This window comes from Morone saxatilis, unplaced genomic scaffold, assembly GCF_004916995.1.
Source record: "Morone saxatilis isolate NCDOM2014 unplaced genomic scaffold, NCSU_SB_2.0 Contig1, whole genome shotgun sequence".
NCBI lineage: Eukaryota > Metazoa > Chordata > Actinopteri > Moronidae > Morone > Morone saxatilis.
Genome location: NW_023339651.1, coordinates 15,000,127 through 15,019,752, shown reverse-complemented (window position 1 = coordinate 15,019,752; position 19,626 = coordinate 15,000,127). Strand labels below are relative to the sequence as shown.

Here is a 19,626-nt window from a genome sequence, read left to right as displayed (position 1 = left end):
GTAGAAGAAAATGTAAATACGTTAAAGCACCAAGTACTTTAATAAATGTGCAGAGTTACTTTCTACCACAACAGACAAGACATACTGCCACAGCAACATTCAGAGCATGAGTGGACATTAGCTAGAGTCTGACAAACCACTGAATAAAAATATCTATTTTTTTATTACAATTAATTCATTGATAAATAAAAGGCTGATCATAAGTGATGCAACTGATAACAGGCTCCATAAAACTGGCATTAAATAGAAATAAATCATTGTAAAAACAATACAAATGAAACAAAACCTTACAAATATAATACTTATTGCAGATATTTCGGGACTGGAAGCAGGACGTGTTTAGCCTAATTTAGCAAGACTGAAATGGGAGAAACCACTAACCACTTTTAAAGCTCACTAATAGTCTTGGAAAGAAAGTAAAAGGGAGCATTTTGGTTTATAAATATAGCACATTTAAAAACAACAGGAGTTGAGAGAAGTAGACGTATACACGATAACGAAATAATACAAAAGAATAGGCAATAATTCATAATGCAATACAGTAATGCAATAGAACAGAAATAGAATAAAACCAGCAACAGATTAAAACACAGTAAGAGGAAATAAACCTCTTTACTAAAAGCAAGAGAAAATCTTAAGTAGTCCAGTGTTCAAAGAGTCATTTAATGTCAATCAGCAAATAATTAGATTTAGATAAAATATCCACTTTTCTTGATTTTGTAAATCATTTCTTACCAAAGAAAAAAAATGATGCACTTCAGTAGCTGTATCATGTTCACAAAGGTTGGAACTGATCATGTAGCTCCTAAAAATCTGAATTCATGCCATCAGACAATGATCAGTCGGAGTTTTACTGAAGGTGTAACTTTGTTTTCTAAAACTTGATTGGATGAATAAAACATTAAGTGGGCTATTAGCTCCAATCGAGATAAACCCAGTAGACCCCCATGAGCCAGACTGGTTGGACCAAAGTGAACACCCTGGTGGGCACAGGCCTGTTCTGGGGGTCTTATCTGCAGCTCTCTGTAATGTGACAGTGAATGGCGGCACTGAGGATGGCTGCACAGTACAGCGCAAAGGAAAATGGCTCTCAGCCCAAGCTCTGTGCATAAGCATGTTTACAGTTCCCAGTGCACTGTTGTGTTTTGATAACCTTTCCTCACAGAACAGCCCCCGGAAAAGCTACTTGGTTGGTTTACATAAATGCATGTACACACACACACACACACACACACACACACACACACACACAGGCAGACATGGCTATGAATGGAGGAAGCGGAGTCTGAGACAACCATCAGAGGGACAGAGAGTGACCAGAGGAGAACTAAGGGCTGTAATCACTGCGGCCGGCCGCAGACAGGACGCCAGAGGAAGCCTCGTCATGGGAGTGAACCATGAGGCGCTTATCAGATCTTAGTTCAAACCAACCTGATACGGTGACCTCCTCCTCTCCTCCTCTACATTGCCTCTCCTGTTGTTCTATTTACAGCTTTGTATGAATCAGTCCATCAGCTGAATGAGCTCAATTTGCGAGCTACTTGTTCAATGGGGTCAGTTATGTTGCTTTTTGGTTGAGTGTATAAAGCAAAGAAGGAATAGATAAATCCAGTTATATAGCACTCAGTATTCAGATCATTCAAGTTAATTAAAAGTAGGAATTCCACACAGTAAAAATACTCCATTACAAGTAAAGGTCTTGCATTGATAATGTTACCTAAGTAAATGTACATACGTACCATTAGCAAAATGTGCTGCCCACTATGAATGGTGTATTATTATATATTATATTAGACATTGATTTGAACAAAAGCCTCATATTTAATAAGCAGAATCATATTTTTTTGTATGAAATCTTATCTTATCTTAGCAGTACCTGGGTAGTACTTAGTTAAATTCCACCTCTGGCAGCAAGGAAGAATACTCATTATAAGAGAACATTAAAATTATTTTCAGAAAATGATTACTGGAACATAATGGTTTTGTTGAATATGGTGTGAAAAGTGTGATAATGGAAAGTCTGCTACGTGCAGAGACATGTTGATATCTTAGCTGATACCAAGCTAAAGATTAGAAAATTAAAATATTTCTTTAAAAAGACAGAAAATGAAGTGACAAAACTAAAAACAACAACTCAACAAAACTGAAGACATAATGACATTTTAAACTTAACTACTTTCTTTAATTCTTAATTGAAAGTCTCCCCTTAAACAGGCCCTTATTTTCTCTAAGTCTTTTTATTTGTACTGTAAAACATATGCACAAGCATATAATGTATTTGCAACCTTGATGTATGTAACCATCACCTGTAAAGTTCCCAACAAGAAAGGTCAACATATGTTTAGATGTATTTATATATTTATTAATATGGCATAAAAATATAATCTATAAAAATAAAGAATTAAAAAAGCCTTTAATCAGCCTTTAATATATTGAAAGCACATGACCTCAGTGTCCTCAGTGGAAGCTTTAGCTTTGGTTACTCCCACCCTCATGGGATTTATTTTACCTGCACGTCAAAACCACAATTTTGTATTTGAAGAGAAGGAACAAATAAATCGCGCAGAGGCCAGTGATTTCTTTTCATGCGTCGAGATGCTCTACAGCTTTTTTATGAAGCTACTTAAAAAACCTGTGCCTGCACCTATAATTGAGTACAGCGTTGACCTTTTAGCTGCTTCATTAGCCTATCAGAAATAAAGAGGGAATTACTTTAATGTCTCTGCATCGACCCATATAGCGCCTATAGGCCTCTCCTGCACCAGCGGGGCCACACACAGAGAGCCTGGCAGACCTCAGGCTGTTTTCCCGGCCTCTGTCGCCTCACGGGAGACTTCCAATTGCCCCGTTAAGAGCCCTTCAAAATACACATCCCCCTGTTTTATAGACACGGAAACAATTTTTGGCTATTATAGAGCATTATAGATAGCATCTACAAAACTTCCCGTTGTTGACTAAACGTCTGCCAGAGTGGACACACACACCCCAAAGAGTTAACGGAGAGAAAAAGAAAACAAAGATGCAAAGGATCTTGTTTGTTGTTTTGGGGATAGCTGTTTTAAGTACAGTTGGAGAGATTAGGCTATAAAAAGAAGCAAAATAAAACATGAAGGCGGTCTTCAAGTCTAGCAGACCACCCAGGATCCTGCTGGAGGTGGGGGAGAAGAGGCGTTTGTCGAGCACACTCGCTCCGGGTTCAGACAACCAGGCTGCTACTGTGAGACTGTCCGGATCGGGCCGGATGAGTCGAATCCAAGTTAAAGAGGCACTCCACCAATTTCACATGTCAATGTCTGTTTACAGGTGCTGAGGAGTACTACTGCAAATGTGAAGCAAGTTGTATAAAGCTGTTTGTGACTCCAGAGGGAGCTCCATGAAATTGGATAAATTGCCCTAAGTGACTTAGCGTCGGTTGAGGATGAAGACTACAAGTCTGAAAAATAAAAATAAAGATGCTGGCGTTGAGCTCACAAGCCCTCGGCAGCCCGGCCCTCATCTCCGCTTGAGGTTAGCAGGTCAAAGGCTACATTAGCCACTACTTAGCATAAAACACCAGAATCTCACACCAAAGTGTCTGTATTTCTGTTGCATTGTGGATAATGTAGGCTGCAGGTTTTAAGGACGAAGAATGAATTGAAAAAGATAATATCTGTGATTCGGCCTAACCGATTTTTTTTTGTGCAACAACTGTACTGAATGCTAAATCGGTGCCGTGCTCTTTTAAAGAGTCGGTCTGATTTGGACTGAGAAACCTGGAAACTGACTAAAGATTCATGTTCATTGCTCAACAAGGGCCAACCGACCCCGACAGCTCACTGTTGAAAATACAAAAATAAAATGGAATCTATTCAACAGCTACAGTACGTAGCCGAGGGCAGCTTTTGAAAAACTGAAGCCCATTGACTTAAGCATTTCCTGTTTGCAAGACTTGTTAGACATTTTTACTCTACACTTCAGAAGGACAAACATCCTCTGACTCCACTAGATGTATCTAACAGCCGTAGGAGTGGTTGTAACTTTACAGAAAAGTTTTCAAGTCAGGTCAAATTGTTATTTACATTTACCCAAAATCTCATTTGCCTCAGGGGGCTTTGCAATCTGTAGCCCACGACATTCAGCACCATCTGTCCATAGACCCTTCAGGGTAGGAAAAACTACCCAAAAAACTAGAGCATAGAGCATCTATTATATTTAAATACATGTCCCTATTTCTACAGGATTATCTACTTTTTGTATGTTTTGCTTTTTTCATTTAAGTAAGAATTTAAGGAGTCCTTGATATCATTTTAAAGTTAAAGCACATTATGGGTTTAAATACTTTCTAGTCTGGTCCCTTCTGCACTCAAATAGATTCATTTGAAAGACTTCATCTTAGATACCCTAAAAAGTGACAAAATAAAGATTTGTGTGGATGAGATAAAGACTTGCAGCAGTGCACAAGACCAGAACAAGAGTTCAAAGAGCTCAGAGAGTTGGTCCTGAGTCTTGAGACCTGCTGCCTGTTACTGGAGAGCAGCTGGGACTAGGAGGGGGCGAGGGGGGCCGGAGGCAGCCGACATCAGCAGAGCTCAGAGTGAGTGTCAGCTGGCTGAGCAGAGCATGGTGGCAGAGCAGAGCAGCAGGACAGGGTGTTGCTGCTGCTGGGCTTTGGCCAGGAGAGTCAGACACTTTGGATCACACATCCGACTCCTCAAGGTGTAGATATGTTTGATAACTCTCACTATCCCTTCAACTGTTTCAACTACGATGGAGACGGATACCCTTCCTCTAGCACTGACGAAGAGAAGAAAATGTGCAGACCCGCGTACAGGTACGGATCATTTTCAACTTCTTAAGTTATTTTTACTTTGAGGAAGCTGTTTTACATCACATTATCTACCCGGATGTCATATACATTAAGATTAAGAGGTTTTAAAAACTGATTTCAATTTTACCTGGCTAATATTTCACCTTTAATCCTTACTATTTCCTAATTTTTTGTGTAAAATGTATTTAGTTTTTCATGTGATTTGAGCTTTGTTTCATTTGGGTAAAACAAACCAAAAAGATATTTTAGATTATTTTATTTGCAGCCTAAGTTTTACCAGTTTACACAAAATATATTCAGTACAATAAGTTTTAAAACATAACTAATAAAAAATAAGGCAGATAGATATGTAGTTGACTCTTCTACTGAGACAGCTGCATCATTCCCCTTTAGTGGAGTGCTGTAAGTCCTTTTATAAATGTTATCTCATGATTATTTCATACAGTTAAAAGTCTAATTTGGAAAAGTGATTTTTATACTGGAGTCTAGTTTTTTGTTTTCAACATCAGTATCCGTTTGAATTGAAGCTAGAAAATAAGATTTAAAACTTTCAGTTCCTTTTTCTCTAAGTTAACCAGAATGTTCTGTTTGATCCTCTTTAACAGCTCCAAAAAACAAACCTAACATTTGTTTTGATCAGCTTGATACTTGATAATGTTCCCTATCTTTATTAGAATTGCTCAAACTGATGACATGTTAAAAGGTCTGCTACAACAAATAGCGTGTTACTTCTCTTTGGGTTCTCAGAGAGCACTGAATGTAACAGATTTAAATGTTCCAAATCTGTAATTGATGTCGAAAACACTTTTTGAGCAGAAAATATATTTATTCATGCATAGTCCACAACATATGAAAGCAAAAAATATATTATTTGCTGTAATAATAATGCATTATGATCATCTTCATATAATTAAATTAAGTGCAGTTTTTTGCAAAGATAAGCCCTTTAATTACTTTTCTGTATATTACATAGATTTTTAATAAGGTAAGAAGAAGAAAAAAAAGATTTCAGGGAATATAATTGGTACATTTTGCTATTATTACTATTATTACACATACAGCAGTATGATCTAAGGGTAAAGTAAAAGAGAATGTAAAAAAGGTTTAAGATCCTGTCTTTTTCAACTTGCTCACATTGTGTTACCTGAACGAAGTGTGCGTCTGTGTGTCAGCTACATAGCTCTGATAGCCATGGCCATCCAGCAGAGCCCCGAGCAGCGGGTCACTCTGTCGGGCATCTATGAGTTCATCATGAAGAGATTTCCTTACTACCGCTCCAACCAGAGAGCCTGGCAGAACTCCATCCGACACAACCTGTCTCTCAACAGCTGCTTCATCAAGGTACACTACAATATTACTATTATTTTCTATTATTTGCCTTTTTATCTTCTTAGTAGGAGAAATAGTTGTAGTTTAGTGGTGTTTATTTTCCTTTCCTCAGTAGTAATAGTGTGTTTCTTCCTCTAATTATTATTGCTTTTGTTATATTTTTAATCATCTTCAAGTATTTGTTATTTTTCCCACAGGTTCCTCGGACAGAGGGCAATGAGAAGGGAAAGGGAAACTACTGGACTTTTGCCACCGGCTGTGAATCCATGCTTGACCTGTTTGAAAATGGCAACTTCCGGCGTCGCAGGCGCAGGAGGAACATGAAAATCGGGTTCCGTGATTCAGGAGAAACCCCTTTCCACCCCTTGGAGAGCCACAGCAATCAGCGCGTACCCACAGCTCGCCACCCCGAACCCGACTCCACCCTGTGCCCTTTGAACCCTGAGAGGCCGAGGCCGGGCCCCCAGCAAAACCACCTCATCCCAAACCCCGGCCAGCAGGGGAAACCGGAGTCAGAGATCAAGTTTAGCATTGACTACATCCTATCCACGCCGGATCCACCCCTTCCTGGGTTCAGATCCTCCCACGGCTCCGTTCACATAGGGCCAACGGGGCCGCCTGTACATGTTCTGGAGCCCCAACATCTGAACCTGCACTTCTGGACTCTGTAAGGAGGAGAGAAAAGCAGAGACTGAATATATTCTTTCATTGTCGTCTGTGTCCAAAACTGGGAAGTACTATGAGGACATCCAAAGACAGAAGAGAAACCCCACAAGAGGAATTTTACTGACTTGAAAATGTAAATGAGGAACAAAGTATAGAGGTACAGAATTGTGTGATGGGTTCTAGATAAAGAAAAAGTCACTAAAAGAAAGAATTGTGCTGTCTAAGAATTCATCCAAAAGATAGCAAAAAAGCATTCATATTGTCATTATACTGTATGTGCAGTGTCCAGTGCTGACATAGACTAGTTTACGGTATCTCTATATGTATAAACACAAGAGCTGTGAGCACAAGTATGATGTGTTCAAAAATCAGATTATAGGTAAAACAATGTTTTTGATTTATTAGATTATCTTCAGATCAGAAGTTGAGGTGGTTTTCTTCATAAAAGAAAAAAACATTCAGAATTGAATGGTTTTCCCTTGTCGCTTGTCATTCTTTAAGCCAGACGATTCAGTCTGTGAAAGCTCAATGTGATTTACTGTATGTCATTTCTCAGATTTATTTCTGATTAATGGCAGATTTGGTCACATTAGTTTAGTGAATGTCAGGACAAATGTCTTTGACAAGTCTTGTATTTTGAAAGATCCCCTCCAGACATATTTCAAGAAATACTATTTTCTTTCATTGTTTTGACTAAAATAATCAGTTGCCCAGTTAAATATTCTTACATTGTGAATTTACATACACTCTTTCTCCCTCATTGAAAAACAGAATTTATGAGCCTACAAATTTATGCAAATATTTTCATTTCAAAAGTTGAACTGTTGGACACAAGTACTTCACTTCCACTCTCAGTGTATGCGTGCTGGAGTCACAGTGGACCATGACTGGCTTCCAAACCACTTTTTCCTTGTTTTAGCTCAACATCCCCCATTTTCAGTTGAAAAGTTTTTATAGTGATAATTGTGTTGGTTTTTCTTTATTTTTTTCCCAAAATACATGCAGTAGAAGCATGTGTTCAAATGTATTAATGCCACCTTCATGCCTGCACTCCTTTCTTTTTCTCCAATAATAATAATAATAATAATCTAATAAAGTTGGCAACAGACCTTTTTCATACAAGACACTTTGAAATGTCACAGTAGGAATAACACAGCTGTAAATAATAAGATTAATGATGGCTGAAGTCCGTTTAGCTGCCTCAGATTCAGGGTCCTGTGCATGCTGGCTCACTGTTGGCATTTCTCAAACCCATAAAACGTGCTCATTCTATACAGTACTATATATACATGAGGAGCAGCTGAGATGAACACTGATCATGGATGGTGGGTGACACCGCTCTAAGAAAACAGAAACTGTTGAAGTTTGGTGAAACATTTTGCTATCTCTATGTATGTAAGTTTAACTGACAGTGTCATTCTAAAGTTGCACTTTGCATTTAAATAAATTTAAATTAATACTGTTTACTGTATAGCATGTAGTGTGACACTGCAACACAGTGAATGCATTTTCTAAGACTTAATGCTTTTTTTTTCGAGATCTTTCTGAACCACTCGCAATTTATTTATTTATTTATTTTCCTTTTTGCATTGCACTGTGGGAGGATATTGTCCATCAACAGCACTGAACTATATATACTGTCCAGTTTGGGTATAGGCCACTTTTCCATTGTGAACACACTACATACAAAAAGTGCTTAGAATTAGGTTGCAGTATGGATTTGGGACGCTGTCATAACTTACTGAGGCACTTGAACAGAACAGAGCCAGCGTTAACATTATTACCTGTGCTTTTCCTACTGTGACAAGTCTGCTGTGGAAGAAAAAGGCCTATTCTGACTGAGCCCACTCGTTTCAGACCCACCTTCTGCCCACATTTTGCTAATTTTTTCACTGACCTTTTGAAATCCTGATTGACTGACACTTAAATTCTAATCCAGTCACTCCTCATTATAACATACTGTATCCACACACTTAAAGGAGGCCTAACAAAACAGAGGTCTGGCCAACATTTCTTGCCTGTACAAGGGAGATCAATCATGGCGCGTTCCTGTACCGTTGAAGGGACATTTTTCAATTTAACCTTTATATTATGTCTTGACTACATCAGAGGAGGGTTTCAACACACTTAACATGAGTGGCATTTAATATAGCATAACACTTGCAAGGTGAGGCCGAGATGTGACCCTATTTAAATACAGAGGCCCCTGCCTAAGCCTTAACAGCTACACCTCCCCCCAACAAACCCACACACACCACATGACGCAATTATAATTAAACACACCTTATGCCTCCTTTGCAAATGCCCCTCATCGATCTGTGGGTTTTTTAACATTCATATGTGAACTGCCCCCCAGCTAACGTCGGCGGAAGCACAAGCGTTTATGGATCAGCAAGTTTCCATTAACAAAGTTGTTGATGTTGAATAGCGGGGGCTGCTGCTGCTGCTGTGATGCCGCGGATATATTTGGGTAAATTAACTTAGCATAAAGTGCTCCAAGGCTACGGGGTCTTCTGAGGCAGCTAAAGAGAAGGCAAGGCACCAGTCAGGCCCGAAAAGTCAATGCACATATTATGTTGTCAGTGAATATATGAAACTGTAGCTACTGGCATGGTGTCCCAATGAATGGCCTCTATTAAATGAACACTCTAAATTCATCTCTTTTGTTTTGTTCCTAGTTAATCCCTCTAACATCTTGAGCCAGTTGTTTATAATTACCTACATGGTAATATTTCTCATTTATAGTATGTGTGTACATTTGTTTGAGACTTCATTATGTGTATGCTGCCAGGTAAAATGAGCAGCTCAGGGGCAACAAACAGCAGAACTGCAGGTAGAGGAAAATTGGGAAACCATTGATCTGCAACGTTAATATAAAGTAAATCATAAACACAAATAGGTCATTTAATCTTGAGTGCTTGTTTAGAGACTGGATTTCACTGAGGCTGTGGTGAGGATTATGGGAATGAAGATAAATATGAGTGTATTGTTTGCTTCTTATGAGAGTGTATTTCTTCAGTGCGTGAGTGTCATTTCTCTGTTCTTAACTGCTTCCTTGAGCTGTCGTTGGAGGAGTGTGAATGATCACACACTGCAGACACACTGATATTAATATGAGCTGACCAGCTAATGAAGATCAGTGAAATAGCCTGAGGACTTTGACACATACACACACACACACACACACACATCTGCCCTTTGTCATCTGTGCAGATTTACCACTTTAAGGCTAGAATATGCTATTATTTTTTAAATGGCTGTGGGTGTGGGTGTGTGTGTGTGTGTGTGTGTGTGTGTGTGTGTGTGTGTCAGTAATGAGAAAATAAACACAGCACGTCAATAAATGGCAGTTGGGAGATGTGTTTACATTTTGACTGTTAGAAGGACGTCCCTGCTAGGAATACAGCAGAGGGTGGTTGTCTGGAGGGGACCAAAAGTGTTTTACTTCCAGAGAGAAAATGAAAAATAGGCAGTTTAATAAAGGAGAGGGCTTGACATTCAGATCTGCCAGATATCTGTTTAAATTTGTCAGCTCTCCTTTGATAAACACTTGAGATGTGGTAACGTTTCAGGAAAGGTGTTCAGTATTTCTTACACCAGAGGGTCATGATTTGACCCTTTGAGCCACAGTTTGATATCTGCTGCAGCTGAAACCCAGTGAGAACATTTTAGACATTAACTAGACAAATAGCAGTAAGGACTTGCAAAGTAGTATAATGTCATCTAATAAAACTGGCTCAAGTGTTGCCATATTGAATTAACTGCCCTCTGATAATGTCCCAATAAAAGGTTTTAAGCTTAACCAGTAGTAGTGGTATTTTTTTTTTTATTAAAGTAGCAGTACAATACAGTGGACATACTATGTTAAGTAAAAATCATGCATTCAAAACTTTACTTAGGTAAAAGTACAAAAGTATTAGCATCAAAATATAACATAAGTACCAAAAACAATAGTACTCATTATGCAGAATGGTCCATTTTAAAATAATCTGTATTAAATTATTGGATTATAATGATTGATGCATTCATGTGATCGTCGCTTTAATGTCACATCACTAAAAAATGGTACTAGATATACAATGGAAAGGGGCAAGGCAATGCATACAAAAACATACCACTGAATTCCCTCATAGTATAGATAAAGAATAATATATTCTCATTACAGGTACTGAAAAAATATGACATATCTGAAAAACAAGTGATCTATAAACTACAATAATTACAGGGGTGCCTTGCTGGCCAAGGGGTTAACAACAGAAATGCAACATCCCTGGTTCACTTCTGGCCGGAGACCTTCTCTCTTTCCACTCTTTCCACTTTCAACTATTTAATAAAAGCCATAAAATGCTCCCCAAAATTATATTGACGTAATTTTTATACCTACACAGTAAATAAGAAATAAGTGTAGTTATCTAAAAGTAGCAAGAATACATGGGTTACTGTATAAGAACACATTTGTTGAAGCAGTGAGCTGTTATATGACCAAGTTCTGTGTTGCAAAGCAGATCCATTGCACTGTGTTAACTTAACATGCAATGCAACTACAATGCACCACAGCTCCAGGCAGCATTTGGTACATTTTGTAAATTAATCCAGTTTCCTCTGCTGCTTTATGGTGGATACAGCAGTCTATTCGGTTTTATTGATGGTTCAACTTATTGGAAGATGATTTTCTTCATCAGTTACATCCTTTTCCACTCAATTTGACCTCTGACACGTGTTCCATCAGGCTCTGTAGGCCGGCCACCAGGGTGTGCTAACTAAGTGCTTGTGGAGAAGGGAATCACAAACACAGTGTATCAATTTTCAGAGTAAAAGTGGATGCTCTACATTTCTGCTCCTGAGTCTAGTGGCTCCATGTGCTCAGGCCTCTGCAACAGATATTATGTTAGAGTTAATGTGATGCTTGGCAAAATTTAACCAACATGTCTAAGTTTTATTTGAAGGGGAGAACACGCACTGCTAAGGAGTGATATATTGTTGCTCAAATCACTGTTTCACTATCACACACATACCTTATAGCAGTTGTTGGTGTAGCACGTTTTCATACTAACAGTAACATTACACAGTCTTACACCAGTGTGGAGCACGTGGCACCTCAGCTTCTGATAAACACGATTTGTCTCTTGAATTACCACCTAATGTGGATATATTTTTTCCATTCTAAAGGAATCGAAATCTAATCTAAAATACAACCTAAAAAATAAAAAAATATAAATTGTTTAATCAAATTTTCCTTCAGAGTTGAACATGAAAACATAAAAGCATTTACCTCTCAAAGAGAAATCCGCCAGCTCTTTTGTGCAGTACGTTTTAAAGAGATTATGAGGTAGTCACTCATTTAGAAACAGCACATGTTGAGTCAAACAGGGATCCTGTGTACTGGCGTGTTCCAGTCTACTGTCCCGACAGACACACCCCTCTTTCTTTTTGACCGGGAAAATCGCTCCAGTGACTAAGGCAGAATGTGAGGGGCCATGTTGTGGGATGAGGCGATTCCTGACGACCAATGGGGAAGCCCCTGGTGTGGGGCCCACGGGCCTCCAAAGAGGAGAGGAGGAGGAGGAGGGGGGAGTAAGGTAAATGAGGAGGGTTTACTGCAGGTCACAGGGATCCGGGCAGAGGATGGTGAGCCAAGGCGAGGGCTTGGAGTGGTGGCAGCGTGTTGTAGTGCAGAAAATAACAGGGGAAAAATTTATTCTAAACAAAATAAAGACAAAACAAAGGATGCGGACACACTGCTAATGTTTTATTAGAGTTCATGCATAAGTCAAACAACACAAAGAGAAATGAAAGATGAGGCAACTCAGGAACATAGCAGTCACACAGCACAGCCTCCCTTATCAGCATCTCTATTCATATCATCCAGAGACACACAAAGAAACGTATTGTTGCTCTGCAAAAACAAGAGATGACTCTACGCTGAGATTCAGTTACAAATCACTGACAGAGAAACCAGGTAGATCCTGGGCGGTATCAGGCAGGATTGTAACATGTATTCACACACATTTGGAGGCTTCAGGGTTTGTTTCCCCCCCACCAATCAACTGAGATTTCTGCATTACAGAACAGCTGACACACACAGACACACACACAGGTTGAACACTAAAACAAGGAAACAGAAGGAGAAAAGGAAGGTTCCCTTTCAGAATGTGCAACGTTGATGCTTTGACCAAAGTGTCCAAAGCAAGTTAATTATGTCTGTTTTTTGTCATGTGCTAGTCAGTCCAAAAGAAATAATAAGTGAGTGACGCTATTAAAAATATCCTTCCTTCATGACACACATGAGAAAACTGGTGAGATTCCCGTACATCTACAGCAGTGATGGACTGATTTTTACTGTATGGACACATTCAACCAACAAGAATATATCCACATAGCCAATAAACATGACAAATAAGATACATTAGCCAGCAGCAATGTATATTAAAAAAAAGGAAAATCTTAACTCCATAAACAAAAGCCATAAACACTAAAACACACACCATTATGCCAATTTCTCATTCTGTCCCAAAACATAGTTAATTTCCCCATTTTCCTTTTGTACAATAAAAGGATTTAAAATACTGATCTGAAAACAAAAAACAGCGCTGAATAAATTATCTCTACACTTCTGCTCAAATATTTTCCAAACAGTTCTCATTAATTACATCAGGTTAAGTGTTAAGTGATTTACAGTACAAGTGGAAAGGTAATGCGACTGTCAAAGTGCACGCTTGTTTTTAAGCTTGTAGTGATTGTGTAACATGTTGCATTCGTTATTGTCAAAAGAGTAAAATGTCTCATTTGTAGCACTACGTCTGCGGCCGGCTCATTTTCTGAAAACAAATGTCATGTGGAAAGGTCAGGCCTTTTAAGATGTCAGCATGAAGAAATAAAAGGAGAAATGCACGGCAATAATGTGCAAACAGGTTCTGTAGTGTGATACTGAGTGGATTTTGGAGGACCGGACTATGTGAGGGAAAAACCCAATTATCCACATTTTTTCCCATCCAGACGAAAGCACGAATTTGGTCCTCTGAACTCAGTTTCAGAACAGGAATCATACAGCACCGATGGACTTAAAAAAGGGAGTTTACTTAAACTACAGTCAATATGAAACTCACCAATGAAAGCAAGTATCTCTTCAGCTAGGCCCAACTCTTACTGGGAAATAACATTACCACTTCATTTGAACTCAATCCATGTAAATTCATGACACAAAGTATCTGTGTTCAGCATAAAGATGATTACACAAATAACAATAATTAAGACAGCATTTTTCAGCAGGTGGAATTAAGACCAACTACCAGCCAAAAATATTTAGACAGCAGCTTCAGGCCAATAACAATCTCAGCAAAATAATCTCTTGTGATCCATATATCGTCAAACAACTGCGGTGAAGCTCATCAGAGAGAAACACGTGACTTAGAGGAAGGTGAAAGAACACATTTGTCGGTGTGGTGCGCAATAATGCCAATCGCAAAAACTAAATTCCCGTCTCCTTTTTTAAAGGAGTTTTTGTATATGAGATGTCTAACTATTCCCTTTTCTTGTGAAAAACCCCAGTGAGGTACATCCCTATTGTCAGAGCAGCTGGAAGATAAAACCCTTTTTCAAAAATCTACATTAAATCAACATCTCTTTCATACATATGTAGCTTAAATATACACACGACTAATAAACTTGACATTTGTCATTTACAGATTTACAATTCAACTCAGACTGACTTGCAAAGGGACTGATAAACACCAAAACAATATCGTTGTAGGTCTGCTCACTGATTTGGCCTCTCATGGGCATTTCAGCAGTGACAAACCTAATGTTTTCTGCTGGGGTTTCTTTAAATTGTACAAACTTAAATGATCAAGTTTGGTTGGTGTTAATGCATGCTTTAAGGGCTTGGGTAAGAAAATGATTTCCTACTAATGACGAGGACAGCAAGACGCCTCTTTTATAAAACTCTACATGGTATTTTTAGGATTAGCTGCAACATGAAGCTCTGCAGTCCACAACAGGCGGAGGGAGATTCTTCACACGTAAAGAAGAAGGTACAAGCAGGCTGCCTCACAGTCTCTGACACTGGTCGTCGTTTGTGAGATCCATCGTCGTATCAAAACAGGCCATTTGTTTGGTTTTCCCTTTCTTGTGAGAAATTAACGGAGGACATGAATAATTTCCTTGCATGTACAAATCTCTGTAGTGTAACTGAATAGTGTCGTGATGATTCAGAACGGAGGTGGGTGTGTTTTAGCGGTCAGGTCAGTCCGTCCTCGGGTGATTCTGCTCGGCTGGTCGGGTCTTATGCTGGGGATTCCGAAGGGCAAAGGTGGGAGAGGTCTACATGGCGAGCAAAGCGTCATCCGGCCTGTCCGGCTTCTTGCGGCTGGGGGTTCCCTGCGCTGCGCCTGGTTCGCCACTGGGGGGCGACGGTAGGTTGGGGACCATCTCTGCAGCTTTGGCTCTCTCCTCGAGGAACTTGTCGAACTCTGGAAACATTCGGATGAAAGGAAGGAAAACAAAAGGTGGAAGAGAATGTGAATTTTAGCGGAGGTGTGGTCAAAATGGAGCTGGAAAAATGAGAGAAAATTAGATTCAAGTCGTCCTTACCTTCACTTGTCACGCCTTCCTCGCCTTCATCTCCTTTCTGTTGAAAAGGAAAGACCACAATGTAACACCTGGAAGTTGACTTTGCAAAATGTATTCCACTGCAAACCACCCCACACCAAGTACAGTTCTGACCCTGTGCACGTTCCCAAAACCAAACCACCCACTTCAGCACTCTCACCAGTTTTATTCTACATATATAAGGAGCCACTTACCCATCAGCACCACTCACCCAAACCTTTGCAAATTATTTGGGAATATATTTTCTACTGGTGCCCATTTATACAAAATACTATGAATACCAAGAAAAATCCACCAGTTGTTTCCTGACAAAAACAGCTGGATATTTCCACCCAGTAACGCAACACGATTTCATAAATTACTGTAAAATGAGCATGAATGCTTGTGATGATTAAATGTGCTTTCCCTCCCTTTCATCACATTAAAAACAGTTATATTTAACTTGAAAGAATAAAAAAAAAAAAACGTGTTTTTAAATACTTTATTGACCCCGGCGGGAAATTTATTTCTTTAGGTTAGGCAACAAAAACAATTTCAAATTTACAAGTAAAAATCTCACGCAGTACAAGAAAGAGCTGAGGGCAGACGGATACAGTCGTTCCATTCTGATGTTTTAGTGCCAGACTAAAACCTGATTATGGACACTTGAGAGTGTGTCCACTACTGGTGGGAAAGCATTATCTCACACTGTATCCAGCAACACATATCTGTTTTCAAAACCTCATGCTCATTTTACTAAATTTTGTCATAATAATGACAAAATTAGTTTGTCCCCACAACACACTGTTAGTAACTTAAAGTGAACAAGGATATTAGTATGTGATTGATCAAAAAGTGAGGAAACATGAGTGAAATATATTACTACTTTAAAACCATGTTTTAAAATGAGATAAGGGGATAAACCAGAGTGAAAAAGGAAAGAGAAAGGGAAAAGAAAACTGCAGGCAGAAATAAAAATCATGACGGGCTCACCACATCAGTACACAGCCACTCCTCTATGTCATCCATGACAGAGGACTGGCCTCCAACACCCTACGGGGCAGCATCAAGACCGCCGCAGGTGGCCGGTGGAGGGGCAGCAATGCCACAACAGAAAACAAAAAAAATCCCGCCCCAAACACAACAAAAAAATATGACTTAAATGAACTTCAGTGTTAACTCAAATGCAACGTCAGAAAGTATTTTGTGAGGGAAAAAAATGAAGAAATGGAAATCAATGTTTGTGGATGGTGTAGTGCATCACACGCACGGATGATAATGACAAGGAGTCACATCGATATGCACTGAGCACCTAGCACAAGCCGGTTAAAGCTGGAGACGCAGTGGAAAGCGGGCGACGATGAATGGAGCAAGCAGCGTCGTATCTGAGAGCACAGGCTGCTTCAGCCAGCATTCAAAGTTTATGTTTTACACAGCCAACAACCGACAGAGCACATTCACACCAAGCATGTTAGTTTTCACTCTTTAGTGTTACACTCGACATGCTCAAAGGGTCACTTGGATATAAGACAAACTGATTAGTAACATCTGACTGGTGTTCATTGCCTTCCCTGATGGACCATTATCAAGTGTGAAAACAGGGTTAAGACAAAACAAGATCTATGCCAGTCTTGTTAGTACTGCATGAAAAAGAACAGCTTAGATACTGCTGTTAAAACTGCAGGCTCGGTTAGAAGCAGAAACGGACAAAAACAAACTCTTCAAGACAAGTTGAAACCTGTTTTTTCTATCGGTTAACTATTTGAGGGATTAGTAGCATCAAGCAGCAAGCAAGTTATAAAGCATGGGAGCAAATGCTTCATCGTGGTCAGGGCTCAAAATTAACTTTTTCCCCCCTCAGTGTCCCGCAACTGTCCCAGACTTAACAACCACTGTCGCAAATTCAAGTTCTCTTTTTCATTCTATATGATTAATATAGTTGAATAACTTTGTTTCAATGACTCACTCCGGTCCACCATGGAAGTTCTGCTTGTTGTTCCCTGTACTGATATCTGAATAAAAAACTAAAATCAGTCTTCATTATTCTTTTAGTCACTGGTTGAGTTACTAGTTTTTTTGTTTATTTCTAATTGTTTGATAAATACTGCAAACAGCAGTGCTCAAATCTACAAAGGGGGAGAGAAGATCAAATAAACTATTTTAATATTTACAGGCTCAAACTAACTATTTACCTATAAGCTATAGCAACACCCTAATCCAGAGATCCGGAGAGAAAGAGAAGGTCAAACGCCCCACCTATTGACTCACTGCACACAGCACAAGAGGAGAGGGAGAGACCCATGGTGCTGTTGGCAGGAGCGACATGGACTGTGATTACTCTGCCATTACTAGCATGCATGGGAATGAATTACAATATAATATATTTGATTATAGTTCTCACATTTTCCCTGGTAGTCTGAATAAACTAAATTTGTTGCTACACTGGTCTCTCTCCATGATTGAACTTGTGTGTAAGCCCACGTGTGAGGTAGCGTAGAGCTTGTGCTGGTGCCACCTCACAACAATTAGAATTATTTATATTCCATGATGAATAAATGTAATAATTTTATTCGAATGACAAACACAGTATCTTAATATAAAGGGTGCTATTTTTATTGTCCCCGGGTGAACAGGACATCCTTAATTTTGAGCGCTGATCGTGGTACAGCTCACACACAAACACACACTCCAAAATGTTATTTGAGTGGTTATGAAAGCACAGACTGGGTATGACAGCACAGACCGAAAATTATAGCCCACACTGGACATAAAAGCCTGTGTCACTGAGACTCACCGCTCCTGCAATTGGCTGTAGGACATCCAGAGTGGGAGGAAGGCTGCCAGTGGCATTGCTGTCTTCTGCTGTAGAGCTGAGACAAGAGGTAGAAATGGGCTTTTATACAGTAATACTGTTGGGAACTTGTTTTGTCTAATTGTTCTTAATTAAAGATATGTGAAAAATGAATGTAGAGTAAAATCAACAATAAATCTCTAATACGTCCTTACGTCTTGCGTGGTGGTTCAGACAGAGCTACAGTCCTGGTTTGAGCAAACACATCAAAGTCATCCTGGGTAGGAGGGGGCTTACAGCTAGACAGAGAGCTCAAGGTACTGCTCACACTGTCTGCACCCATGTCTGCAGGGAAAAAATACACTTGAATATCAAGTAACTCTGCAACATAAAACAGAATTTTACTGTTTGAACTGCAAAGCTAATGTAATAGTGTCAATATGTTTTACATATTTTTTTTTACAGAGGCTTACTGCATGTCCAAAAGTCCTCTAGCAACCATTGCTGGTGCTGAAATAGAGGTCAAATGCACAATCAGCTGGTGGCTAAATTAAGTCTACAACAAATTATAATGGTAGAGGTACAACAGTTGAAGGAATAGTTACCTTATAGTTAACTTATTGGGAGTTACTTATTTGCTTTCTTGCCGTGAGTAAGATATCACTACCACTTCGATATGTGTGCATTAACTATGAAGGTAGAGCTGGGAGTTTATTAGCTTAGCTTAAAACCTTGGCGGCAGGGCGAAACAGCTAGCCTGGCTCTGTCCAAAGTTCAAAAGTGCACCTAGCAACACTTCTGAAGCTTAGCAATTACCTGGTTGTATCTCAGCCAGGTAGAGCGGCTTCCTGAAATCTCTGCTGGTTGCCTAGCCTCACAGTGACAACAGGACTAGGCACAGTTTTGAACTTTGGACATACCCAGGCTAGCTCTCTCTCCCTTTACTTGCAGACTTGATTGCAGCTATTGTTAATAAGACAAACAATATGTAGTCTTAGCATAATTTTAGATGGTTGTAATTGTAGACAGTTGCAATATGTTGTATCAGGAGAGTATCAGTTGGCCAATGATTGTGGCAGGGTGTGCATACCAAGACCAGCCAGGCGGGAGGCCAAGGTGGCTGGGGAGGAGGGCCTTGCTGCGGGGGCTGTGATGGCGGCGGGCAAGCTGGTAGGGGGCGCGTTCGGCATGTTGCTGACCACCGCTGGGGAACCTGGGCCGAGGTCTATGAGGTTGTCCTCCGTAGCCTCACTCAGGACCTGTTGAAAAAGAAAAGATGAGATGCTCTGTAGCTCTCGCTTCATTTAGAGACTGAGAGAAGATTTTTAGGGTTTCTGGCTCATGAGCAGCAAAACAAATCCTTGTATGGGTGGTTAAGGAAAGGCGGGGTTATAACAGTATATAGTTCCTTGATTGTGTCTGGAAAATATGGAAAAAAATATGGAAA

General features: G+C 39.6%; 2 protein-coding genes across 3 annotated transcripts in view; one reads left to right on the top strand and one right to left on the bottom strand.

Annotated features, from left to right (window-relative positions):
• The first annotated feature begins 4,660 nt into the window (after positions 1–4,660).
• foxl3 (forkhead box L3) lies at positions 4,661–7,101 on the top strand. The gene is made up of 3 exons (XM_035659792.1): positions 4,661–4,810; positions 5,980–6,148; positions 6,334–7,101. Exons 1-3 carry the CDS (start codon positions 4,704–4,706, stop codon positions 6,805–6,807), a joined length of 750 nt encoding a protein of 249 aa, XP_035515685.1. The 5' UTR covers positions 4,661–4,703; the 3' UTR covers positions 6,808–7,101.
• Positions 7,102–12,530: 5,429 nt separating this feature from the next.
• The window catches only part of tom1l2 (target of myb1 like 2 membrane trafficking protein), a 13,549-nt gene continuing 6,453 nt past the window's right edge, over positions 12,531–19,626 (bottom strand). The window contains exons 10-15 of one of the 2 annotated variants that reach the window (XM_035659475.1): positions 19,270–19,438; positions 18,395–18,524; positions 18,183–18,258; positions 16,382–16,441; positions 15,392–15,428; positions 12,531–15,270 (exon numbers count right to left, since the gene is read on the bottom strand). In XM_035659475.1, coding sequence (XP_035515368.1) covers positions 15,122–15,270; positions 15,392–15,428; positions 16,382–16,441; positions 18,183–18,258; positions 18,395–18,524; positions 19,270–19,438 — 621 coding nt within the window. In that variant the 3' untranslated portion in view covers positions 12,531–15,121. The remainder of the gene's footprint in view (positions 15,271–15,391; positions 15,429–16,381; positions 16,442–18,182; positions 18,259–18,394; positions 18,525–19,269; positions 19,439–19,626) is intronic. The other variant, XM_035659483.1, reaches the window with a different exon arrangement.